Source organism: Corvus hawaiiensis, chromosome 14 (assembly GCF_020740725.1).
Source record: "Corvus hawaiiensis isolate bCorHaw1 chromosome 14, bCorHaw1.pri.cur, whole genome shotgun sequence".
NCBI classification, from domain to species: domain Eukaryota; kingdom Metazoa; phylum Chordata; class Aves; order Passeriformes; family Corvidae; genus Corvus; species Corvus hawaiiensis.
This window is the reverse complement of record NC_063226.1, coordinates 15416520-15442515: the sequence shown is the minus strand read 5'-3', so window position 1 is coordinate 15442515 and position 25996 is coordinate 15416520. Positions and strand designations below refer to the sequence as shown.

Below are 25996 nucleotides of genomic sequence, written 5' to 3'. Positions count from 1 at the left end.
AGCTGCAGCAGAGACGTGCCCGAGCATTTCGGCAACGCAGCTCAAGCCTGCAGAGTGCACGCCTCCAGGGGAAAACATGACACCCCCCCCCCGCCCCAAATAAACTTGTTCAATAACTTGTGAAATGAAATCAATGTGGGATGACCCCAAATGACGTTTCTCAGCTTGCTCAAGCTTTAGCTCAGCCCTTCTCTGAACAGTTCTCTGCCCCACCTGCCCTTTAGTTCACAAGTGCTCCCTCCCTCTTTTCCCCCAGTGAGTTGCCAGCTCAGGGTGGTCTCTGTCGCACTGTAGCCTTCCTTGATGCCCCTGACCACGAGGAGGAGGAGCGAGCCCCAGGTTTAGGGACTCATCCTGTCACTGGCAGAAGAACAGCAATGTCTCAGAGGTCCGGCGAGACCTGAGTGTCATTCAAGAGCTGCCCTCCAGGCCTCAGCTCTCCTCACTGTTAGCTTCCCACTGCCACTTTTCCTCGTCCTTGCAGCAGGATGAGCTCTGTGAATGCCCTTGACCCTCCCCACTCCTGCCAGCCCAGCCACCCAGCTCAGTTCGGCTTAAGCTGAAGCTTCTTTGTCTCCTCTGGCACGCCAGTGCAGTTCCCTCTGCGGGGAGCAGCAGCCCCAGAGCACAGCAGGCAACAGCGCAGGCCGCACCTGCACCAGCTCCCCTCCACGCGTGGCTGGGCTCTTGGTGGCAACTAAATGCTCCCTGTTTGCAGCTGTCACTGGAGGATGGCCCCAGGGCAGAGCCCAGCCGGGCTCCCACCGCATCCCCCGGAGCTTGGGGCAGACAGTGGTCCCAGAGCTGAGGTTAATGGTGCGCAGCCGGCGCTGCGGCTCGCAGTCAGTGTTTGCAAGTGTTGCCTTCTCACCTCCTGCAAGTTGTGGGGAAAACGAGCTGTGCGGCCGGGCCAGCACTGCCCCTCTGGGCAGTGACAAGGCTCAAGGTCTTTGCTGTTGCAGAGGAGCCGGCATTGAGCCTTAGCAGGGCCCGGCAGGTGCGGAGCCGGATCTCGCCTGCTGCCCGGGGCTCGCTGCCCGCCAACCGCCCCCACCCGCCGCGCTGCGTTCTGCAGGGATAGAAGGCTCTGTCTGCACAAGGGTTCCCATAATGTCTTTGTACCCGTGGCTGCGGAACGAGCACGGAGAGCGAAAGTGTCAGTCACGTTGCTTGTGCAACGCATCAAAGAAATGCGGTCGCCAGTCGGGCTATAACCAGAGACGTTTATTAAAAGTGTCGATAGCTTTTATAATCTTTTCACCATCGGGTTAGAATAGTGTGAGCCTGGATAGCCAATAGTAAAATTGTTAATAAGCTTGCTAACCAATAATAGTCGTGATCAAGTCCCTAACAGCAACATCAGACTTTTCTCCCAAAGATAAATGCTTGTGTAATACTTCTTTCTGCAAACTATTGTGCACCTGCTACTTGTTACATTTTTAAAAACTTTGTTCCATCTCTCCTGCCTTGACTGAATAGTCCTTGCTTTCTAACGAAACGCTCTGTGTTCTCCCAGTTGCAAGTTCCCGGTGTTTTCTTACTCTACTGGGTCTTTCTGACTAAGCACTGAAGTCAAGACTCAAAATGCGTAACACCTTCTTTTTCTAATTGAATCTCTTGATCACAACAACACTCCCCCACAAACAGCCCTGGTTCCTCAGAGCCTGCCTGTACATTCCCGAAGCAAACTTCAGAGAAAGAAATGATCGGGTTTCTGCACCCTTTCATTCACCGTGATGCGCCGTCAGGAGGCTGCTGTTGCCTCTGCCTTGTGAATTGGACCCCACGGCTGCTGTGGCACCCCTTCCGGCTGCCACCTGCATTTTTCAGCCAAACTGCAACTGCCGCTTTCAAGCAGGCCTATCCACGGTGCTTTCACGACAGCGAAGTCAGTCTTTTTGTCGCAGGCATAAGGATCAGCAGATACTGGAATGCCCACCACCCCTGAGCACTAAGGCGAGGAGAATGAAAGCCATACAGGCCACATTCACAGCGCTCAAACGCAGCCCTGTTGCTGGTGCTCTTGAAATAGAATCAGCTGACAGAGGCCAGCACAGAAATTGCCTCTGGAGTGTGGAATGAAACGAAAAACTCCACCGGGAGAAAGAGGAAGCAGAACTTCTGCACTCGCTTCATTGCTTCTTCCCAGCAGCAGGAGACGTGGATGTCCAGAGGTACGTGCCGCTGCTGCTGACCACAGTGAGAGCACAGCCTGCTGCCCAGTCCCAGCGGGAACCCCAGCCCAGCCCGGGGAGCTCCCGCAGCGTCGGCAGCTCAGCGGACGCGGTGCCGGGGCCGCAGCCCCGGGGACACGCCCGCCCATTGTGGGGCAGCGGCGCAGGCGCAATGTCCTGCGGCCCAAACTTGCTGCTGCTGCCACGCACGGCCCATCCTTCTCCCCCTCCTCCTCTCCCAGCACGGCGCAAATTGCACCTCGCGGGATGCTTCCCCGGAGGCTGCTCAGGCGCCCCGCTCCTCTTTCCACCTGAGCGTCACTGCGGAGGAATCTTTGGCGCGCTTCCGTAAGCCCGGGCCTCTGGCTTCGTGCTGAATCGGGGATGCAAACGGCCTTGTTAAGAAAGTCAAAAGCCAAGGGAACGGATTAGGAATTATTAGAAAAAACTACCCTTCTTCCAGGCAAGGTACACCAAGTCATTTCCCACATTTCTCCTTTGCAGATTCTTTCAGTCGTCTGCTCGGAGAGCTCCAGCTTCTTCTGGTGCTTCCCATGAACCGATTGTACTCTTGATTTGCGCACCAACGCACCAGATGTGCAAGCATCTACGCTGAACTCAGAAACCAACCGCCTCTGTCAGACCATTCTCACGTTCCAGGTCACTTGCAAGATGTCCACTGAGAGCTTGGAAGGATTAGCCCACAGCTCTCCACTTCTGGCTGCAGGCTCCGGAGATTCTTTCTCTCCATTCAGCCAGCCTAACAACTGCTGCTACCCCCTCCTCCTGTTTCCTTAGCCTAGAACAGTAACGACGGAAACCTTACCCACCGCACAACTCGCTAGCCCACCAGGAGGAGAAAGGACAAGTTGTCAAGCTCTCAAAACCTTGGTCCGGCTTTGCTGCAAGAGTCGTGCTGCACGCACAGTGTGGCAAGCCAAGAGAAGCTGCACGTGATGGCACATCTTGTGACAGGAGCTCGAGCAAGGTCTCCAGGAAAGGGTCTTGGAAAGAGCAGACATCACTGTGGGCAAGATTCTTGCAAAAGCAAAACAGCTTCCCAGAAGTGACATGCAAACGGAAAGAAACAGCCCAAGATGTTCCCGTATACTATTAATTGCTTCCCTTCTAGGCTCCCCTTTTCTGTCTTGCACTAGTTCTACCCCACCGTCATTCCAAACTGATCTTACCTAGAAGACCTAGGACTTAGCAAGTTTGAGACACTCTACAGTATCATTAGCTACACACAGTTTGCCTTCTCCCTGTTTGGCTTTGAAAGCAATGCTGGAGACACCAGAAGCCTGCCAACGGAAGATTTTAGAGCCCAGTGCATTGCTCGGCTCTGGCTTCTAGAGACAGGGCATGTGCTCCCATGGGACTGCACCCTCAGCAGTGACAATAGACAGCAGAAGCAACAAAGGTGATTCCCATGACACTGTCGCAGGGCTCAAGACTCCGTGTCTTGGCTTCACATGGCAAAGTTCACTGTCTGTTTGGACAGACTCAGCATCCAAACTAGTCTGCTTTTCTACCTGTGTCAATGAACAGCAGGAGAAGGAAACCAGCCTGCAGTTTCTTTGCAGAGAGGGCCTTTGCTCCCGGCTGAAAGTGCTGGATTGGCAGGGAGGAGGCAGACAGCTGAGAGCTGAGCTGCTCTATTGGACTGGCATCAGAACTCGGCAAAAAGAGTGTTTCCATTCTTTTCCTTGAATCCTCCTATCGGCAGTCTCCGATTTTCACCTGGAACCGGACAAGAAAATAGCAACAGCCCTGGCGACGAGGGCACCGCGCCGGGCACGGCCCCGCCGCTCCCACTGCCCACGCCGAGCGGCCGGGGAGCAGCGCTGCGCCCCGCAGGGGCCGCACGTCTCCCTCCTCACGTCCTGCTCTGCCCTCCCACGGGGCTGGCTCCGCCTGGCGCTGGCAGGCGCCTCATTCAGCACTTTGCTCTGCTCCAGGCAAAAAGTGCGGACAGCGCTTTGCTTGCTCGTGAGCAAGAGACCGCGGCGCGGGGCGAGCGAGCAGCAGGGGCAAGTTGCAAGACTGCCGCAAGGAAGAGTTACAATCTGGTGAAGAGGAAGCTAAACAAGACGGTGCGTGTGGCGCGGCTGCGGGAGGAAGAGATGCTCCGTGACTCCGCTTCGGCCCCGGAGCGCAGCGGCCCGTGCTGGCCCGGGGCGCGCGGGGCTCGGCCGCGGGGCGCGCGGCGGAAAAACGGACACCCGGGCAACAGACACACGGACACGCGGACAAACGCTCCCAGCGCTTCAGCGGCAGCGGCGGCAGCGGCAGCAGCGGCAGCAGCAGAAGAGCAACACAAAAGCAGCGGTTCTCCAGAGCCTCCGCGTTCCTTCTCCTGCTCCTCCTCTCCTTCTCCCAGCGTCCCGCATCCCCTGTCCCGCTCTCCCTTCAGTGCTCCACCCCCTCCGCCCCTTCCGCGGCCTCCCTCTCCCCATGCCAGGCCGGGCCATGCGCCCGGCCCGCCCGCGGCCCCGGGCGGGGCTGCGCCCTCCCCGCCCCCGGGCGTCCCGCCGCGGTCTCGCCTCCGCCCGGCTCTTGCCGTACTGGCGGTGGCGCTGCTGGGCGGGCATCAGTGCCTGCCTCTTGGGCAGCATTGCCAGCCTCTGGCTCCGGCTGGTCCGACTCCGGCCCCGGCCCCAGGCCCGCCTCCGACTCCGACTCCGGCCCCGGCCCCGGCCCCGGCCCCGGCCCCGGCCCCGGCCCCGGCCCCGGCTCCTCCCGGGACCCGCCGCGGACACAGACGGCGCGGCCGCTCCCGCCGCGTCCGCGGCGTCTTCCCCGGTCCGAGCTCTTCCCCTCGGCAGCGCGGCCCCCGCCCCCGAGCTGCCGGTGTCCCCTTCGAAAGAGGCAACATCTGGGGATACCCGGCCCGGGGCGGTTGAGGAGCGGCCGCGGGCCGTTTCTGGAGCCGGGCCGAGCGCTGACAGCCGCGTGTCGCCGGCAGGGAAGGCGCAGCAGGGCCTGACGGAGCGCTACCGGGTGGGCTCGCTGCTGGGGCGCGGCGGCTTCGGCAGCGTGTTCGCGGCGACGCGGCTCTCGGACGGCGCCCCGGTGAGTGGCGGGGCCGGCGGCGGGCGCAGGAGGAGGGGGGGCGGAGGAGGAGGAGGGCGCAGGAGAAGGAGGATGGGGCTCGGCAGGGCGGGCGGCGAGCTCAACCCGCTGCTTCCCTTGGCTTGCAGGTGGCCATCAAACGGGTGCCACGGAACCGCATCCGTCATTGGGGCGAGCTGGTGAGTGAGCGGGGGGAGGAGGGGGGTGGTGGGCAGCGGGAGAAGCCGGGGCGTGACGGGCGGGGATAAGCCGAGGCCCGGGAGGGTGGAAGGCGGCAGGACGCCTCGGGGGAGAGCGGGCGTGGGGGCAGCGGAGGGCGCAGAGCATCCCGGGCTGGGCGAGGGCCTTCCCGAGCCCTGGCACGGCATCAGCCCCACTGACGGCATCGTGCTCCTCCCGCAGCCCAACGGCACCAGCGCACCACTCGAGGTCGTGCTGCTGGACAAGGTGTCCACCGGCTTCCCTGGTGTGGTGCAGCTCCTCGAGTGGCTCGAGCTCCCCAACAACGTGGTGCTGGTGATGGAGCGGCCGGAGCACTCTCAGGACCTGCTTCGTTTTATTCGAGAGCGGGGCTTCCTGTCAGAGGAGGTGGCACGGGAGCTCTTCCGCCAGGTCCTGGAGGCCGTGCGGCACTGCACCAGCTGCGGGGTCCTTCACAGGGACCTGAAACCAGAGAACATCCTGGTTGACCTGGCCACCGGCCAGGCCAAATTGATTGACTTTGGCTGCGGCACCCACCTGCAAGACACAGCCTACACCCGCTTTGCAGGTGAGTCCCCGCCGGGGTAGGCTCCCGGTGCCGGCATCTCGCGGCCCAGCCTGGCTGTGGCAGCGGGGATTCTCCCTTTTGATGCCAGGACCGAGTGTTCAGCCCAGTTGCTTTTGAGTGTGGGTGGCCAGGGGGCCATCTTCCAGCGCTGCTGGCAGCCTTCGCCAGCCACTCTGCCCAGGACTGGCGCTGGGGCTGGGGCAGCCAGCGTGACAAAAACACACCCGTGGGTGGGGGTAGCAGAGAGGGTGGGGCCAGAAGCTGTGCACCCGCCGGTTTGGTGTGCAGGCGAGAAAGGGCTTGGACTGCTCAGCTTGCCTGGTTTGCCTTGGCTTCAGAATGTTTTTTGGGGCAATGCAGGCAGGCAGGGTGAAGGCATGGTTTTTCCCCCCCGGCACTGAGCGGGTTTTCCCTTTGCGTGGAATGCTCGGGCCTTGCCAGGGCTTCCGCTGCCCTCTTGCGACACCGGTGGCTTCTTTTACAACCCACAGTTTGTCCGCAAGTCACAGGCGCTGGCGAGAGGGCAGCGGGTCACGCCGCGTGCCACTGGTGCGGCCCCCGCGTGCCCAGGGATGCTGGGGCGAGGCTCCGGGAGCAGGCAGCATCCCCCTAATGAACTGCCTCTCTATTCCGTAGGAACACCATCGTACAGCCCCCCGGAATGGAACCACTTTGGCTGGTACTACGGCGAGGCAGCTACCGTCTGGTCCCTGGGCATCGTGCTGCACCAGATGGTCTGCGGGCAGCACCCGTTCCCGAAGGGCCGGAACATCAGCTGGGGCCAGCTGTCGCTCCCACAACGGCTCTCTCAAGGTGGATGCTCATCTCTGCGGCACGGGGGGAATAGCGGTGCTGGGAGACAGCAGCGGGCTCACGAGCATCCCGCTCTGGCAGCTGCCGAGGAGGTGGCACATGCCCCGCTCTCCTGCTCTCCTCCAAAACAAAGAATGGATGGGAAAGTTCAGGCACAGCTTGGAGCCGCCATGGCATGGCCTGGGCATGGCAATAGTGGGGCAAAGCGGACAGGAGCCTTCTGCAACTGACCGGCGCTTTCTGGTTTCTCCCCGCAGACTGCAAGGAACTCATCAGATGGTGTCTGTCCCTGCACTCCTTGGACAGGCCCTCATTAGAAGACCTGTCGTGTGATCCTTGGCTGCAGGATATTCACCATCCGTAGAAGAAGGGAGAGAGCCACAGGCACACTTTGATCCAGGGAGCCGGTAAGTTACAGCTCCACACGTGCCTTGGCAAGAAGAAGCTAAGAAACGCAGGCTTTTTTGCCCTGCCTGTATCGCTGCGCAGGGGTCGTCAGATGGGAACACGCAGCCCTTGTGCTGGAGCTGAGCTGCTCTTCCCAGCACTGGTGGCCGCCGTGCAAGCTGCTTTTGCTTGTCCTGCTTCACTGACAGCCGGGGCCCTGGGCGGGGCACTGACAGCCTGCTCTCAGCCGCAGGGAAGAAGGAGCCCCTGGAGAAGCTGTGCCAGGTGGGGCTGCTGCGTCTGGAGACATGGAGGACGACGTCAAGGATGACGAGCTCTTCCTCGACCTGGCCACCGGCAAGCTGAAGATGATGGGCTTTGATTCTGGCACCTTCTTCAAAGCCAGGCTCCACAGCGAATTTACAGATGAGTCCACACCCAGGGGGATGCTCCCAGATTTGGGCATTGCACGGCCTGGCCGGGAAGCAAAGGTTCCCCCCTTTGCTGGGGCGGATGCAACTAATTCTTCAGCCGGCTGCCAAGCTGCTTTTCGGCGGGGCGGGCGGGATGGGCTGGGGTGCTTACGAAATGGGAGTCGGCCCCTGGCCCTGCCAACAGCCCCCACCACCCACTGTTCCCCGGGCTGGGGCTGGGGCTGGGGCTGGGGCAGCCAGCCCGACACAAACAAGCCCCCATGGCAGGAGCAGAGGTGGCGCTCCAGGAGCTGTGCACGGGCTGCTTTGTTTTGCGGGAAAGGAAGGGCTCGGGCTGCTCCACTCCCCTTGTTTGCTTCGGGCTCGCCGTGCCTGTTGGGGGGCAGTGCAGGGGGGAAGGGAGAAAGCGTGGGCTTCCCTCGCCCGTGGGTGGGTTTTTCCCCAGCATGTAGGGAAGGTTGGGCCTTCCTCAGGCCCCCGACAGAGAGAAGATTTTTGACCTTTTTTCTTGTTTCTCCTTTTGGTCTGTAATCCCTTTTCATTAATTTGTTGTTTGTTTTTCTTCGAGGAAGCGTTGTAGGTGGTGTCCAGTCTGGATCGGGAAGTGCTTGGGACCAGCTGCGGCGTGGATGGGACGTGGCCTTGGAGAAGGCCGAGGACATCGCTTGGGAGCAGCTTTTCTTCCGGCGGCGGGTGGCGTGCGGTGGGTCCCCGTCTTCTTGGCACGGGTGGGATAAGGGCTTTTGGGAGATGGCAGCGAGCACAGGAGCATCCCGCTCTGGGCAGCTGCTGAGGAGGTGGATCTGCCACGGCTGGCTGCGGGTGGTGGCACGTGTCCTGCCATCCTGCTCTCCTGCCAAAGGCAGCAGGGACGGGCGGCTTCGGGCACCGCTCTGAGCACGGCCAGCACGGCCTGGGCACCGCGGGCGGCTGGGACAAGGGGGACAGCAGCCTTCACGTGACGGGCGGTTTCTGCTTTCTCTCCTTGCAGCCGGGCTCTGTGGATGCTGAGGCTGCTCTGGGCTCCGCCAGGGCTCTGCTGCGGCTCAGCACCGGGCCGGAAGAAGCCAAAGAAGAACCGGTGTGAGCTGCAGCAGAGACGTGCCCGAGCATTTCGGCAACGCAGCTCAAGCCTGCAGAGTGCACGCCTCCAGGGGAAAACATGACACCCCCCCCCCGCCCCAAATAAACTTGTTCAATAACTTGTGAAATGAAATCAATGTGGGATGACCCCAAATGACGTTTCTCAGCTTGCTCAAGCTTTAGCTCAGCCCTTCTCTGAACAGTTCTCTGCCCCACCTGCCCTTTAGTTCACAAGTGCTCCCTCCCTCTTTTCCCCCAGTGAGTTGCCAGCTCAGGGTGGTCTCTGTCGCACTGTAGCCTTCCTTGATGCCCCTGACCACGAGGAGGAGGAGCGAGCCCCAGGTTTAGGGACTCATCCTGTCACTGGCAGAAGAACAGCAATGTCTCAGAGGTCCGGCGAGACCTGAGTGTCATTCAAGAGCTGCCCTCCAGGCCTCAGCTCTCCTCACTGTTAGCTTCCCACTGCCACTTTTCCTCGTCCTTGCAGCAGGATGAGCTCTGTGAATGCCCTTGACCCTCCCCACTCCTGCCAGCCCAGCCACCCAGCTCAGTTCGGCTTAAGCTGAAGCTTCTTTGTCTCCTCTGGCACGCCAGTGCAGTTCCCTCTGCGGGGAGCAGCAGCCCCAGAGCACAGCAGGCAACAGCGCAGGCCGCACCTGCACCAGCTCCCCTCCACGCGTGGCTGGGCTCTTGGTGGCAACTAAATGCTCCCTGTTTGCAGCTGTCACTGGAGGATGGCCCCAGGGCAGAGCCCAGCCGGGCTCCCACCGCATCCCCCGGAGCTTGGGGCAGACAGTGGTCCCAGAGCTGAGGTTAATGGTGCGCAGCCGGCGCTGCGGCTCGCAGTCAGTGTTTGCAAGTGTTGCCTTCTCACCTCCTGCAAGTTGTGGGGAAAACGAGCTGTGCGGCCGGGCCAGCACTGCCCCTCTGGGCAGTGACAAGGCTCAAGGTCTTTGCTGTTGCAGAGGAGCCGGCATTGAGCCTTAGCAGGGCCCGGCAGGTGCGGAGCCGGATCTCGCCTGCTGCCCGGGGCTCGCTGCCCGCCAACCGCCCCCACCCGCCGCGCTGCGTTCTGCAGGGATAGAAGGCTCTGTCTGCACAAGGGTTCCCATAATGTCTTTGTACCCGTGGCTGCGGAACGAGCACGGAGAGCGAAAGTGTCAGTCACGTTGCTTGTGCAACGCATCAAAGAAATGCGGTCGCCAGTCGGGCTATAACCAGAGACGTTTATTAAAAGTGTCGATAGCTTTTATAATCTTTTCACCATCGGGTTAGAATAGTGTGAGCCTGGATAGCCAATAGTAAAATTGTTAATAAGCTTGCTAACCAATAATAGTCGTGATCAAGTCCCTAACAGCAACATCAGACTTTTCTCCCAAAGATAAATGCTTGTGTAATACTTCTTTCTGCAAACTATTGTGCACCTGCTACTTGTTACATTTTTAAAAACTTTGTTCCATCTCTCCTGCCTTGACTGAATAGTCCTTGCTTTCTAACTAAACGCTCTGTGTTCTCCCAGTTGCAAGTTCCCGGTGTTTTCTTACTCTACTGGGTCTTTCTGACTAAGCACTGAAGTCAAGACTCAAAATGCGTAACACCTTCTTTTTCTAATTGAATCTCTTGATCACAACAACACTCCCCCACAAACAGCCCTGGTTCCTCAGAGCCTGCCTGTACATTCCCGAAGCAAACTTCAGAGAAAGAAATGATCGGGTTTCTGCACCCTTTCATTCACCGTGATGCGCCGTCAGGAGGCTGCTGTTGCCTCTGCCTTGTGAATTGGACCCCACGGCTGCTGTGGCACCCCTTCCGGCTGCCACCTGCATTTTTCAGCCAAACTGCAACTGCCGCTTTCAAGCAGGCCTATCCACGGTGCTTTCACGACAGCGAAGTCAGTCTTTTTGTCGCAGGCATAAGGATCAGCAGATACTGGAATGCCCACCACCCCTGAGCACTAAGGCGAGGAGAATGAAAGCCATACAGGCCACATTCACAGCGCTCAAACGCAGCCCTGTTGCTGGTGCTCTTGAAATAGAATCAGCTGACAGAGGCCAGCACAGAAATTGCCTCTGGAGTGTGGAATGAAACGAAAAACTCCACCGGGAGAAAGAGGAAGCAGAACTTCTGCACTCGCTTCATTGCTTCTTCCCAGCAGCAGGAGACGTGGATGTCCAGAGGTACGTGCCGCTGCTGCTGACCACAGTGAGAGCACAGCCTGCTGCCCAGTCCCAGCGGGAACCCCAGCCCAGCCCGGGGAGCTCCCGCAGCGTCGGCAGCTCAGCGGACGCGGTGCCGGGGCCGCAGCCCCGGGGACACGCCCGCCCATTGTGGGGCAGCGGCGCAGGCGCAATGTCCTGCGGCCCAAACTTGCTGCTGCTGCCACGCACGGCCCATCCTTCTCCCCCTCCTCCTCTCCCAGCACGGCGCAAATTGCACCTCGCGGGATGCTTCCCCGGAGGCTGCTCAGGCGCCCCGCTCCTCTTTCCACCTGAGCGTCACTGCGGAGGAATCTTTGGCGCGCTTCCGTAAGCCCGGGCCTCTGGCTTCGTGCTGAATCGGGGATGCAAACGGCCTTGTTAAGAAAGTCAAAAGCCAAGGGAACGGATTAGGAATTATTAGAAAAAACTACCCTTCTTCCAGGCAAGGTACACCAAGTCATTTCCCACATTTCTCCTTTGCAGATTCTTTCAGTCGTCTGCTCGGAGAGCTCCAGCTTCTTCTGGTGCTTCCCATGAACCGATTGTACTCTTGATTTGCGCACCAACGCACCAGATGTGCAAGCATCTACGCTGAACTCAGAAACCAACCGCCTCTGTCAGACCATTCTCACGTTCCAGGTCACTTGCAAGATGTCCACTGAGAGCTTGGAAGGATTAGCCCACAGCTCTCCACTTCTGGCTGCAGGCTCCGGAGATTCTTTCTCTCCATTCAGCCAGCCTAACAACTGCTGCTACCCCCTCCTCCTGTTTCCTTAGCCTAGAACAGTAACGACGGAAACCTTACCCACCGCACAACTCGCTAGCCCACCAGGAGGAGAAAGGACAAGTTGTCAAGCTCTCAAAACCTTGGTCCGGCTTTGCTGCAAGAGTCGTGCTGCACGCACAGTGTGGCAAGCCAAGAGAAGCTGCACGTGATGGCACATCTTGTGACAGGAGCTCGAGCAAGGTCTCCAGGAAAGGGTCTTGGAAAGAGCAGACATCACTGTGGGCAAGATTCTTGCAAAAGCAAAACAGCTTCCCAGAAGTGACATGCAAACGGAAAGAAACAGCCCAAGATGTTCCCGTATACTATTAATTGCTTCCCTTCTAGGCTCCCCTTTTCTGTCTTGCACTAGTTCTACCCCACCGTCATTCCAAACTGATCTTACCTAGAAGACCTAGGACTTAGCAAGTTTGAGACACTCTACAGTATCATTAGCTACACACAGTTTGCCTTCTCCCTGTTTGGCTTTGAAAGCAATGCTGGAGACACCAGAAGCCTGCCAACGGAAGATTTTAGAGCCCAGTGCATTGCTCGGCTCTGGCTTCTAGAGACAGGGCATGTGCTCCCATGGGACTGCACCCTCAGCAGTGACAATAGACAGCAGAAGCAACAAAGGTGATTCCCATGACACTGTCGCAGGGCTCAAGACTCCGTGTCTTGGCTTCACATGGCAAAGTTCACTGTCTGTTTGGACAGACTCAGCATCCAAACTAGTCTGCTTTTCTACCTGTGTCAATGAACAGCAGGAGAAGGAAACCAGCCTGCAGTTTCTTTGCAGAGAGGGCCTTTGCTCCCGGCTGAAAGTGCTGGATTGGCAGGGAGGAGGCAGACAGCTGAGAGCTGAGCTGCTCTATTGGACTGGCATCAGAACTCGGCAAAAAGAGTGTTTCCATTCTTTTCCTTGAATCCTCCTATCGGCAGTCTCCGATTTTCACCTGGAACCGGACAAGAAAATAGCAACAGCCCTGGCGACGAGGGCACCGCGCCGGGCACGGCCCCGCCGCTCCCACTGCCCACGCCGAGCGGCCGGGGAGCAGCGCTGCGCCCCGCAGGGGCCGCACGTCTCCCTCCTCACGTCCTGCTCTGCCCTCCCACGGGGCTGGCTCCGCCTGGCGCTGGCAGGCGCCTCATTCAGCACTTTGCTCTGCTCCAGGCAAAAAGTGCGGACAGCGCTTTGCTTGCTCGTGAGCAAGAGACCGCGGCGCGGGGCGAGCGAGCAGCAGGGGCAAGTTGCAAGACTGCCGCAAGGAAGAGTTACAATCTGGTGAAGAGGAAGCTAAACAAGACGGTGCGTGTGGCGCGGCTGCGGGAGGAAGAGATGCTCCGTGACTCCGCTTCGGCCCCGGAGCGCAGCGGCCCGTGCTGGCCCGGGGCGCGCGGGGCTCGGCCGCGGGGCGCGCGGCGGAAAAACGGACACCCGGGCAACAGACACACGGACACGCGGACAAACGCTCCCAGCGCTTCAGCGGCAGCGGCGGCAGCGGCAGCAGCGGCAGCAGCAGAAGAGCAACACAAAAGCAGCGGTTCTCCAGAGCCTCCGCGTTCCTTCTCCTGCTCCTCCTCTCCTTCTCCCAGCGTCCCGCATCCCCTGTCCCGCTCTCCCTTCAGTGCTCCACCCCCTCCGCCCCTTCCGCGGCCTCCCTCTCCCCATGCCAGGCCGGGCCATGCGCCCGGCCCGCCCGCGGCCCCGGGCGGGGCTGCGCCCTCCCCGCCCCCGGGCGTCCCGCCGCGGTCTCGCCTCCGCCCGGCTCTTGCCGTACTGGCGGTGGCGCTGCTGGGCGGGCATCAGTGCCTGCCTCTTGGGCAGCATTGCCAGCCTCTGGCTCCGGCTGGTCCGACTCCGGCCCCGGCCCCAGGCCCGCCTCCGACTCCGACTCCGGCCCCGGCCCCGGCCCCGGCCCCGGCCCCGGCCCCGGCCCCGGCTCCTCCCGGGACCCGCCGCGGACACAGACGGCGCGGCCGCTCCCGCCGCGTCCGCGGCGTCTTCCCCGGTCCGAGCTCTTCCCCTCGGCAGCGCGGCCCCCGCCCCCGAGCTGCCGGTGTCCCCTTCGAAAGAGGCAACATCTGGGGATACCCGGCCCGGGGCGGTTGAGGAGCGGCCGCGGGCCGTTTCTGGCGCCGGGCCGAGCGCTGACAGCCGCGTGTCGCCGGCAGGGAAGGCGCAGCAGGGCCTGACGGAGCGCTACCGGGTGGGCTCGCTGCTGGGGCGCGGCGGCTTCGGCAGCGTGTTCGCGGCGACGCGGCTCTCGGACGGCGCCCCGGTGAGTGGCGGGGCCGGCGGCGGGCGCAGGAGGAGGGGGGGCGGAGGAGGAGGAGGGCGCAGGAGAAGGAGGATGGGGCTCGGCAGGGCGGGCGGCGAGCTCAACCCGCTGCTTCCCTTGGCTTGCAGGTGGCCATCAAACGGGTGCCACGGAACCGCATCCGTCATTGGGGCGAGCTGGTGAGTGAGCGGGGGGAGGAGGGGGGTGGTGGGCAGCGGGAGAAGCCGGGGCGTGACGGGCGGGGATAAGCCGAGGCCCGGGAGGGTGGAAGGCGGCAGGACGCCTCGGGGGAGAGCGGGCGTGGGGGCAGCGGAGGGCGCAGAGCATCCCGGGCTGGGCGAGGGCCTTCCCGAGCCCTGGCACGGCATCAGCCCCACTGACGGCATCGTGCTCCTCCCGCAGCCCAACGGCACCAGCGCACCACTCGAGGTCGTGCTGCTGGACAAGGTGTCCACCGGCTTCCCTGGTGTGGTGCAGCTCCTCGAGTGGCTCGAGCTCCCCAACAACGTGGTGCTGGTGATGGAGCGGCCGGAGCACTCTCAGGACCTGCTTCGTTTTATTCGAGAGCGGGGCTTCCTGTCAGAGGAGGTGGCACGGGAGCTCTTCCGCCAGGTCCTGGAGGCCGTGCGGCACTGCACCAGCTGCGGGGTCCTTCACAGGGACCTGAAACCAGAGAACATCCTGGTTGACCTGGCCACCGGCCAGGCCAAATTGATTGACTTTGGCTGCGGCACCCACCTGCAAGACACAGCCTACACCCGCTTTGCAGGTGAGTCCCCGCCGGGGTAGGCTCCCGGTGCCGGCATCTCGCGGCCCAGCCTGGCTGTGGCAGCGGGGATTCTCCCTTTTGATGCCAGGACCGAGTGTTCAGCCCAGTTGCTTTTGAGTGTGGGTGGCCAGGGGGCCATCTTCCAGCGCTGCTGGCAGCCTTCGCCAGCCACTCTGCCCAGGACTGGCGCTGGGGCTGGGGCAGCCAGCGTGACAAAAACACACCCGTGGGTGGGGGTAGCAGAGAGGGTGGGGCCAGAAGCTGTGCACCCGCCGGTTTGGTGTGCAGGCGAGAAAGGGCTTGGACTGCTCAGCTTGCCTGGTTTGCCTTGGCTTCAGAATGTTTTTTGGGGCAATGCAGGCAGGCAGGGTGAAGGCATGGTTTTTCCCCCCCGGCACTGAGCGGGTTTTCCCTTTGCGTGGAATGCTCGGGCCTTGCCAGGGCTTCCGCTGCCCTCTTGCGACACCGGTGGCTTCTTTTACAACCCACAGTTTGTCCGCAAGTCACAGGCGCTGGCGAGAGGGCAGCGGGTCACGCCGCGTGCCACTGGTGCGGCCCCCGCGTGCCCAGGGATGCTGGGGCGAGGCTCCGGGAGCAGGCAGCATCCCCCTAATGAACTGCCTCTCTATTCCGTAGGAACACCATCGTACAGCCCCCCGGAATGGAACCACTTTGGCTGGTACTACGGCGAGGCAGCTACCGTCTGGTCCCTGGGCATCGTGCTGCACCAGATGGTCTGCGGGCAGCACCCGTTCCCGAAGGGCCGGAACATCAGCTGGGGCCAGCTGTCGCTCCCACAACGGCTCTCTCAAGGTGGATGCTCATCTCTGCGGCACGGGGGGAATAGCGGTGCTGGGAGACAGCAGCGGGCTCACGAGCATCCCGCTCTGGCAGCTGCCGAGGAGGTGGCACATGCCCCGCTCTCCTGCTCTCCTCCAAAACAAAGAATGGATGGGAAAGTTCAGGCACAGCTTGGAGCCGCCATGGCATGGCCTGGGCATGGCAATAGTGGGGCAAAGCGGACAGGAGCCTTCTGCAACTGACCGGCGCTTTCTGGTTTCTCCCCGCAGACTGCAAGGAACTCATCAGATGGTGTCTGTCCCTGCACTCCTTGGACAGGCCCTCATTAGAAGACCTGTCGTGTGATCCTTGGCTGCAGGATATTCACCATCCGTAGAAGAAGGGAGAGAGCCACAGGCACACTTTGATCCAGGGAGCCGGTAAGTTACAGCTCCACACGTGCCTTGGCAAGAAGAAGCTAAGAAACGCAGGCTTTTTTGCCCTGCCTGTATCGCTGCGCAGGGGTCGTCAGATGGGAACACGCAGCCCTTGTGCTGGAGCTGAGCTGCTCTTCCCAGCACTGGTGGCCGCCGTGCAAGCTGCTTTTGCTTGTCCTGCTTCACTGACAGCCGGGGCCCTGGGCGGGGCACTGACAGCCTGCTCTCAGCCGCAGGGAAGAAGGAGCCCCTGGAGAAGCTGTGCCAGGTGGGGCTGCTGCGTCTGGAGACATGGAGGACGACGTCAAGGATGACGAGCTCTTCCTCGACCTGGCCACCGGCAAGCTGAAGATGATGGGCTTTGATTCTGGCACCTTCTTCAAAGCCAGGCTCCACAGCGAATTTACAGATGAGTCCACACCCAGGGGGATGCTCCCAGATTTGGGCATTGCACGGCCTGGCCGGGAAGCAAAGGTTCCCCCCTTTGCTGGGGCGGATGCAACTAATTCTTCAGCCGGCTGCCAAGCTGCTTTTCGGCGGGGCGGGCGGGATGGGCTGGGGTGCTTACGAAATGGGAGTCGGCCCCTGGCCCTGCCAACAGCCCCCACCACCCACTGTTCCCCGGGCTGGGGCTGGGGCTGGGGCTGGGGCAGCCAGCCCGACACAAACAAGCCCCCATGGCAGGAGCAGAGGTGGCGCTCCAGGAGCTGTGCACGGGCTGCTTTGTTTTGCGGGAAAGGAAGGGCTCGGGCTGCTCCACTCCCCTTGTTTGCTTCGGGCTCGCCGTGCCTGTTGGGGGGCAGTGCAGGGGGGAAGGGAGAAAGCGTGGGCTTCCCTCGCCCGTGGGTGGGTTTTTCCCCAGCATGTAGGGAAGGTTGGGCCTTCCTCAGGCCCCCGACAGAGAGAAGATTTTTGACCTTTTTTCTTGTTTCTCCTTTTGGTCTGTAATCCCTTTTCATTAATTTGTTGTTTGTTTTTCTTCGAGGAAGCGTTGTAGGTGGTGTCCAGTCTGGATCGGGAAGTGCTTGGGACCAGCTGCGGCGTGGATGGGACGTGGCCTTGGAGAAGGCCGAGGACATCGCTTGGGAGCAGCTTTTCTTCCGGCGGCGGGTGGCGTGCGGTGGGTCCCCGTCTTCTTGGCACGGGTGGGATAAGGGCTTTTGGGAGATGGCAGCGAGCACAGGAGCATCCCGCTCTGGGCAGCTGCTGAGGAGGTGGATCTGCCACGGCTGGCTGCGGGTGGTGGCACGTGTCCTGCCATCCTGCTCTCCTGCCAAAGGCAGCAGGGACGGGCGGCTTCGGGCACCGCTCTGAGCACGGCCAGCACGGCCTGGGCACCGCGGGCGGCTGGGACAAGGGGGACAGCAGCCTTCACGTGACGGGCGGTTTCTGCTTTCTCTCCTTGCAGCCGGGCTCTGTGGATGCTGAGGCTGCTCTGGGCTCCGCCAGGGCTCTGCTGCGGCTCAGCACCGGGCCGGAAGAAGCCAAAGAAGAACCGGTGTGAGCTGCAGCAGAGACGTGCCCGAGCATTTCGGCAACGCAGCTCAAGCCTGCAGAGTGCACGCCTCCAGGGGAAAACATGACACCCCCCCCCCGCCCCAAATAAACTTGTTCAATAACTTGTGAAATGAAATCAATGTGGGATGACCCCAAATGACGTTTCTCAGCTTGCTCAAGCTTTAGCTCAGCCCTTCTCTGAACAGTTCTCTGCCCCACCTGCCCTTTAGTTCACAAGTGCTCCCTCCCTCTTTTCCCCCAGTGAGTTGCCAGCTCAGGGTGGTCTCTGTCGCACTGTAGCCTTCCTTGATGCCCCTGACCACGAGGAGGAGGAGCGAGCCCCAGGTTTAGGGACTCATCCTGTCACTGGCAGAAGAACAGCAATGTCTCAGAGGTCCGGCGAGACCTGAGTGTCATTCAAGAGCTGCCCTCCAGGCCTCAGCTCTCCTCACTGTTAGCTTCCCACTGCCACTTTTCCTCGTCCTTGCAGCAGGATGAGCTCTGTGAATGCCCTTGACCCTCCCCACTCCTGCCAGCCCAGCCACCCAGCTCAGTTCGGCTTAAGCTGAAGCTTCTTTGTCTCCTCTGGCACGCCAGTGCAGTTCCCTCTGCGGGGAGCAGCAGCCCCAGAGCACAGCAGGCAACAGCGCAGGCCGCACCTGCACCAGCTCCCCTCCACGCGTGGCTGGGCTCTTGGTGGCAACTAAATGCTCCCTGTTTGCAGCTGTCACTGGAGGATGGCCCCAGGGCAGAGCCCAGCCGGGCTCCCACCGCATCCCCCGGAGCTTGGGGCAGACAGTGGTCCCAGAGCTGAGGTTAATGGTGCGCAGCCGGCGCTGCGGCTCGCAGTCAGTGTTTGCAAGTGTTGCCTTCTCACCTCCTGCAAGTTGTGGGGAAAACGAGCTGTGCGGCCGGGCCAGCACTGCCCCTCTGGGCAGTGACAAGGCTCAAGGTCTTTGCTGTTGCAGAGGAGCCGGCATTGAGCCTTAGCAGGGCCCGGCAGGTGCGGAGCCGGATCTCGCCTGCTGCCCGGGGCTCGCTGCCCGCCAACCGCCCCCACCCGCCGCGCTGCGTTCTGCAGGGATAGAAGGCTCTGTCTGCACAAGGGTTCCCATAATGTCTTTGTACCCGTGGCTGCGGAACGAGCACGGAGAGCGAAAGTGTCAGTCACGTTGCTTGTGCAACGCATCAAAGAAATGCGGTCGCCAGTCGGGCTATAACCAGAGACGTTTATTAAAAGTGTCGATAGCTTTTATAATCTTTTCACCATCGGGTTAGAATAGTGTGAGCCTGGATAGCCAATAGTAAAATTGTTAATAAGCTTGCTAACCAATAATAGTCGTGATCAAGTCCCTAACAGCAACATCAGACTTTTCTCCCAAAGATAAATGCTTGTGTAATACTTCTTTCTGCAAACTATTGTGCACCTGCTACTTGTTACATTTTTAAAAACTTTGTTCCATCTCTCCTGCCTTGACTGAATAGTCCTTGCTTTCTAACTAAACGCTCTGTGTTCTCCCAGTTGCAAGTTCCCGGTGTTTTCTTACTCTACTGGGTCTTTCTGACTAAGCACTGAAGTCAAGACTCAAAATGCGTAACACCTTCTTTTTCTAATTGAATCTCTTGATCACAACAACACTCCCCCACAAACAGCCCTGGTTCCTCAGAGCCTGCCTGTACATTCCCGAAGCAAACTTCAGAGAAAGAAATGATCGGGTTTCTGCACCCTTTCATTCACCGTGATGCGCCGTCAGGAGGCTGCTGTTGCCTCTGCCTTGTGAATTGGACCCCACGGCTGCTGTGGCACCCCTTCCGGCTGCCACCTGCATTTTTCAGCCAAACTGCAACTGCCGCTTTCAAGCAGGCCTATCCACGGTGCTTTCACGACAGCGAAGTCAGTCTTTTTGTCGCAGGCATAAGGATCAGCAGATACTGGAATGCCCACCACCCCTGAGCACTAAGGCGAGGAGAATGAAAGCCATACAGGCCACATTCACAGCGCTCAAACGCAGCCCTGTTGCTGGTGCTCTTGAAATAGAATCAGCTGACAGAGGCCAGCACAGAAATTGCCTCTGGAGTGTGGAATGAAACGAAAAACTCCACCGGGAGAAAGAGGAAGCAGAACTTCTGCACTCGCTTCATTGCTTCTTCCCAGCAGCAGGAGACGTGGATGTCCAGAGGTACGTGCCGCTGCTGCTGACCACAGTGAGAGCACAGCCTGCTGCCCAGTCCCAGCGGGAACCCCAGCCCAGCCCGGGGAGCTCCCGCAGCGTCGGCAGCTCAGCGGACGCGGTGCCGGGGCCGCAGCCCCGGGGACACGCCCGCCCATTGTGGGGCAGCGGCGCAGGCGCAATGTCCTGCGGCCCAAACTTGCTGCTGCTGCCACGCACGGCCCATCCTTCTCCCCCTCCTCCTCTCCCAGCACGGCGCAAATTGCACCTCGCGGGATGCTTCCCCGGAGGCTGCTCAGGCGCCCCGCTCCTCTTTCCACCTGAGCGTCACCGCGGAGGAATCTTTGGCGCGCTTCCGTAAGCCCGGGCCTCTGGCTTCGTGCTGAATCGGGGATGCAAACGGCCTTGTTAAGAAAGTCAAAAGCCAAGGGAACGGATTAGGAATTATTAGAAAAAACTACCCTTCTTCCAGGCAAGGTACACCAAGTCATTTCCCACATTTCTCCTTTGCAGATTCTTTCAGTCGTCTGCTCGGAGAGCTCCAGCTTCTTCTGGTGCTTCCCATGAACCGATTGTACTCTTGATTTGCGCACCAACGCACCAGATGTGCAAGCATCTACGCTGAACTCAGAAACCAACCGCCTCTGTCAGACCATTCTCACGTTCCAGGTCACTTGCAAGATGTCCACTGAGAGCTTGGAAGGATTAGCCCACAGCTCTCCACTTCTGGCTGCAGGCTCCGGAGATTCTTTCTCTCCATTCAGCCAGCCTAACAACTGCTGCTACCCCCTCCTCCTGTTTCCTTAGCCTAGAACAGTAACGACGGAAACCTTACCCACCGCACAACTCGCTAGCCCACCAGGAGGAGAAAGGACAAGTTGTCAAGCTCTCAAAACCTTGGTCCGGCTTTGCTGCAAGAGTCGTGCTGCACGCACAGTGTGGCAAGCCAAGAGAAGCTGCACGTGATGGCACATCTTGTGACAGGAGCTCGAGCAAGGTCTCCAGGAAAGGGTCTTGGAAAGAGCAGACATCACTGTGGGCAAGATTCTTGCAAAAGCAAAACAGCTTCCCAGAAGTGACATGCAAACGGAAAGAAACAGCCCAAGATGTTCCTGTATACTATTAATTGCTTCCCTTCTAGGCTCCCCTTTTCTGTCTTGCACTAGTTCTACCCCACCGTCATTCCAAACTGATCTTACCTAGAAGACCTAGGACTTAGCAAGTTTGAGACACTCTACAGTATCATTAGCTACACACAGTTTGCCTTCTCCCTGTTTGGCTTTGAAAGCAATGCTGGAGACACCAGAAGCCTGCCAACGGAAGATTTTAGAGCCCAGTGCATTGCTCGGCTCTGGCTTCTAGAGACAGGGCATGTGCTCCCATGGGACTGCACCCTCAGCAGTGACAATAGACAGCAGAAGCAACAAAGGTGATTCCCATGACACTGTCGCAGGGCTCAAGACTCCGTGTCTTGGCTTCACATGGCAAAGTTCACTGTCTGTTTGGACAGACTCAGCATCCAAACTAGTCTGCTTTTCTACCTGTGTCAATGAACAGCAGGAGAAGGAAACCAGCCTGCAGTTTCTTTGCAGAGAGGGCCTTTGCTCCCGGCTGAAAGTGCTGGATTGGCAGGGAGGAGGCAGACAGCTGAGAGCTGAGCTGCTCTATTGGACTGGCATCAGAACTCGGCAAAAAGAGTGTTTCCATTCTTTTCCTTGAATCCTCCTATCGGCAGTCTCCGATTTTCACCTGGAACCGGACAAGAAAATAGCAACAGCCCTGGCGACGAGGGCACCGCGCCGGGCACGGCCCCGCCGCTCCCACTGCCCACGCCGAGCGGCCGGGGAGCAGCGCTGCGCCCCGCAGGGGCCGCACGTCTCCCTCCTCACGTCCTGCTCTGCCCTCCCACGGGGCTGGCTCCGCCTGGCGCTGGCAGGCGCCTCATTCAGCACTTTGCTCTGCTCCAGGCAAAAAGTGCGGACAGCGCTTTGCTTGCTCGTGAGCAAGAGACCGCGGCGCGGGGCGAGCGAGCAGCAGGGGCAAGTTGCAAGACTGCCGCAAGGAAGAGTTACAATCTGGTGAAGAGGAAGCTAAACAAGACGGTGCGTGTGGCGCGGCTGCGGGAGGAAGAGATGCTCCGTGACTCCGCTTCGGCCCCGGAGCGCAGCGGCCCGTGCTGGCCCGGGGCGCGCGGGGCTCGGCCGCGGGGCGCGCGGCGGAAAAACGGACACCCGGGCAACAGACACACGGACACGCGGACAAACGCTCCCAGCGCTTCAGCGGCAGCGGCGGCAGCGGCAGCAGCGGCAGCAGCAGAAGAGCAACACAAAAGCAGCGGTTCTCCAGAGCCTCCGCGTTCCTTCTCCTGCTCCTCCTCTCCTTCTCCCAGCGTCCCGCATCCCCTGTCCCGCTCTCCCTTCAGTGCTCCACCCCCTCCGCCCCTTCCGCGGCCTCCCTCTCCCCATGCCAGGCCGGGCCATGCGCCCGGCCCGCCCGCGGCCCCGGGCGGGGCTGCGCCCTCCCCGCCCCCGGGCGTCCCGCCGCGGTCTCGCCTCCGCCCGGCTCTTGCCGTACTGGCGGTGGCGCTGCTGGGCGGGCATCAGTGCCTGCCTCTTGGGCAGCATTGCCAGCCTCTGGCTCCGGCTGGTCCGACTCCGGCCCCGGCCCCAGGCCCGCCTCCGACTCCGACTCCGGCCCCGGCCCCGGCCCCGGCCCCGGCCCCGGCCCCGGCCCCGGCCCCGGCTCCTCCCGGGACCCGCCGCGGACACAGACGGCGCGGCCGCTCCCGCCGCGTCCGCGGCGTCTTCCCCGGTCCGAGCTCTTCCCCTCGGCAGCGCGGCCCCCGCCCCCGAGCTGCCGGTGTCCCCTTCGAAAGAGGCAACATCTGGGGATACCCGGCCCGGGGCGGTTGAGGAGCGGCCGCGGGCCGTTTCTGGCGCCGGGCCGAGCGCTGACAGCCGCGTGTCGCCGGCAGGGAAGGCGCAGCAGGGCCTGACGGAGCGCTACCGGGTGGGCTCGCTGCTGGGGCGCGGCGGCTTCGGCAGCGTGTTCGCGGCGACGCGGCTCTCGGACGGCGCCCCGGTGAGTGGCGGGGCCGGCGGCGGGCGCAGGAGGAGGGGGGGCGGAGGAGGAGGAGGGCGCAGGAGAAGGAGGATGGGGCTCGGCAGGGCGGGCGGCGAGCTCAACCCGCTGCTTCCCTTGGCTTGCAGGTGGCCATCAAACGGGTGCCACGGAACCGCATCCGTCATTGGGGCGAGCTGGTGAGTGAGCGGGGGGAGGAGGGGGGTGGTGGGCAGCGGGAGAAGCCGGGGCGTGACGGGCGGGGATAAGCCGAGGCCCGGGAGGGTGGAAGGCGGCAGGACGCCTCGGGGGAGAGCGGGCGTGGGGGCAGCGGAGGGCGCAGAGCATCCCGGGCTGGGCGAGGGCCTTCCCGAGCCCTGGCACGGCATCAGCCCCACTGACGGCATCGTGCTCCTCCCGCAGCCCAACGGCACCAGCGCACCACTCGAGGTCGTGCTGCTGGACAAGGTGTCCACCGGCTTCCCTGGTGTGGTGCAGCTCCTCGAGTGGCTCGAGCTCCCCAACAACGTGGTGCTGGTGATGGAGCGGCCGGAGCACTCTCAGGACCTGCTTCGTTTTATTCGAGAGCGGGGCTTCCTGTCAGAGGAGGTGGCACGGGAGCTCTTCCGCCAGGTCCTGGAGGCCGTGCGGCACTGCACCAGCTGCGGGGTCCTTCACAGGGACCTGAAACCAGAGAACATCCTGGTTGACCTGGCCACCGGCCAGGCCAAATTGATTGACTTTGGCTGCGGCACCCACCTGCAAGACACAGCCTACACCCGCTTTGCAGGTGAGTCCCCGCCGGGGTAGGCTCCCGGTGCCGGCATCTCGCGGCCCAGCCTGGCTGTGGCAGCGGGGATTCTCCCTTTTGATGCCAGGACCGAGTGTTCAGCCCAGTTGCTTTTGAGTGTGGGTGGCCAGGGGGCCATCTTCCAGCGCTGCTGGCAGCCTTCGCCAGCCACTCTGCCCAGGACTGGCGCTGGGGCTGGGGCAGCCAGCGTGACAAAAACACACCCGTGGGTGGGGGTAGCAGAGAGGGCGGGGCCAGAAGCTGTGCACCCGCCGGTTTGGTGTGCAGGCGAGAAAGGGCTTGGACTGCTCAGCTTGCCTGGTTTGCCTTGGCTTCAGAATGTTTTTTGGGGCAATGCAGGCAGGCAGGGTGAAGGCATGGTTTTTCCCCCCCGGCACTGAGCGGGTTTTCCCTTTGCGTGGAATGCTCGGGCCTTGCCAGGGCTTCCGCTGCCCTCTTGCGACACCGGTGGCTTCTTTTACAACCCACAGTTTGTCCGCAAGTCACAGGCGCTGGTGAGAGGGCAGCGGGTCACGCCGCGTGCCACTGGTGCGGCCCCCGCGTGCCCAGGGATGCTGGGGCGAGGCTCCGGGAGCAGGCAGCATCCCCCTAATGAACTGCCTCTCTATTCCGTAGGAACACCATCGTACAGCCCCCCGGAATGGAACCACTTTGGCTGGTACTACGGCGAGGCAGCTACCGTCTGGTCCCTGGGCATCGTGCTGCACCAGATGGTCTGCGGGCAGCACCCGTTCCCGAAGGGCCGGAACATCAGCTGGGGCCAGCTGTCGCTCCCACAACGGCTCTCTCAAGGTGGATGCTCATCTCTGCGGCACGGGGGGAATAGCGGTGCTGGGAGACAGCAGCGGGCTCACGAGCATCCCGCTCTGGCAGCTGCCGAGGAGGTGGCACATGCCCCGCTCTCCTGCTCTCCTCCAAAACAAAGAATGGATGGGAAAGTTCAGGCACAGCTTGGAGCCGCCATGGCATGGCCTGGGCATGGCAATAGTGGGGCAAAGCGGACAGGAGCCTTCTGCAACTGACCGGCGCTTTCTGGTTTCTCCCCGCAGACTGCAAGGAACTCATCAGATGGTGTCTGTCCCTGCACTCCTTGGACAGGCCCTCATTAGAAGACCTGTCGTGTGATCCTTGGCTGCAGGATATTCACCATCCGTAGAAGAAGGGAGAGAGCCACAGGCACACTTTGATCCAGGGAGCCGGTAAGTTACAGCTCCACACGTGCCTTGGCAAGAAGAAGCCAAGAAACGCAGGCTTTTTTGCCCTGCCTGTATCGCTGCGCAGGGGTCGTCAGATGGGAACACGCAGCCCTTGTGCTGGAGCTGAGCTGCTCTTCCCAGCACTGGTGGCCGCCGTGCAAGCTGCTTTTGCTTGTCCTGCTTCACTGACAGCCGGGGCCCTGGGCGGGGCACTGACAGCCTGCTCTCAGCCGCAGGGAAGAAGGAGCCCCTGGAGAAGCTGTGCCAGGTGGGGCTGCTGCGTCTGGAGACATGGAGGACGACGTCAAGGATGACGAGCTCTTCCTCGACCTGGCCACCGGCAAGCTGAAGATGATGGGCTTTGATTCTGGCACCTTCTTCAAAGCCAGGCTCCACAGCGAATTTACAGATGAGTCCACACCCAGGGGGATGCTCCCAGATTTGGGCATTGCACGGCCTGGCCGGGAAGCAAAGGTTCCCCCCTTTGCTGGGGCGGATGCAACTAATTCTTCAGCCGGCTGCCAAGCTGCTTTTCGGCGGGGCGGGCGGGATGGGCTGGGGTGCTTACGAAATGGGAGTCGGCCCCTGGCCCTGCCAACAGCCCCCACCACCCACTGTTCCCCGGGCTGGGGCTGGGGCTGGGGCAGCCAGCCCGACACAAACAAGCCCCCATGGCAGGAGCAGAGGTGGCGCTCCAGGAGCTGTGCACGGGCTGCTTTGTTTTGCGGGAAAGGAAGGGCTCGGGCTGCTCCACTCCCCTTGTTTGCTTCGGGCTCGCCGTGCCTGTTGGGGGGCAGTGCAGGGGGGAAGGGAGAAAGCGTGGGCTTCCCTCGCCCGTGGGTGGGTTTTTCCCCAGCATGTAGGGAAGGTTGGGCCTTCCTCAGGCCCCCGACAGAGAGAAGATTTTTGACCTTTTTTCTTGTTTCTCCTTTTGGTCTGTAATCCCTTTTCATTAATTTGTTGTTTGTTTTTCTTCGAGGAAGCGTTGTAGGTGGTGTCCAGTCTGGATCGGGAAGTGCTTGGGACCAGCTGCGGCGTGGATGGGACGTGGCCTTGGAGAAGGCCGAGGACATCGCTTGGGAGCAGCTTTTCTTCCGGCGGCGGGTGGCGTGCGGTGGGTCCCCGTCTTCTTGGCACGGGTGGGATAAGGGCTTTTGGGAGATGGCAGCGAGCACAGGAGCATCCCGCTCTGGGCAGCTGCTGAGGAGGTGGATCTGCCACGGCTGGCTGCGGGTGGTGGCACGTGTCCTGCCATCCTGCTCTCCTGCCAAAGGCAGCAGGGACGGGCGGCTTCGGGCAC

At 61.3% G+C, this 25996-nt stretch overlaps 3 protein-coding genes across 3 annotated transcripts; all 3 read left to right on the top strand.

Moving 5' to 3' along the window:
* Positions 1–1110: 1110 nt before the first annotated feature.
* LOC125333356 (serine/threonine-protein kinase pim-1-like) lies at positions 1111–7558 on the top strand. Its single transcript, XM_048319220.1, has 11 exons — positions 1111–1156; positions 2150–2199; positions 2417–2522; positions 3901–4040; positions 4133–4338; positions 5000–5246; positions 5375–5425; positions 5649–6015; positions 6652–6828; positions 7086–7235; positions 7463–7558. Exons 1-10 carry the CDS (start codon positions 1111–1113, stop codon positions 7190–7192), a joined length of 1497 nt encoding a protein of 498 aa, XP_048175177.1. The 3' UTR covers positions 7193–7235; positions 7463–7558.
* A 2287-nt stretch (positions 7559–9845) lies between these two features.
* LOC125333355 (serine/threonine-protein kinase pim-1-like) lies at positions 9846–16287 on the top strand. The gene is made up of 11 exons (XM_048319218.1): positions 9846–9891; positions 10885–10934; positions 11152–11257; positions 12636–12775; positions 12868–13073; positions 13729–13975; positions 14104–14154; positions 14378–14744; positions 15381–15557; positions 15815–15964; positions 16192–16287. The coding sequence occupies exons 1-10, from the start codon at positions 9846–9848 to the stop codon at positions 15919–15921; spliced, it is 1497 nt and encodes a 498-aa protein (XP_048175175.1). The 3' UTR covers positions 15922–15964; positions 16192–16287.
* Positions 16288–18574: 2287 nt separating this feature from the next.
* On the top strand, positions 18575–25022 carry LOC125333354 (serine/threonine-protein kinase pim-1-like). Its single transcript, XM_048319217.1, has 11 exons — positions 18575–18620; positions 19614–19663; positions 19881–19986; positions 21365–21504; positions 21597–21802; positions 22464–22710; positions 22839–22889; positions 23113–23479; positions 24116–24292; positions 24550–24699; positions 24927–25022. Exons 1-10 carry the CDS (start codon positions 18575–18577, stop codon positions 24654–24656), a joined length of 1497 nt encoding a protein of 498 aa, XP_048175174.1. The 3' UTR covers positions 24657–24699; positions 24927–25022.
* Positions 25023–25996: the final 974 nt, after the last annotated feature.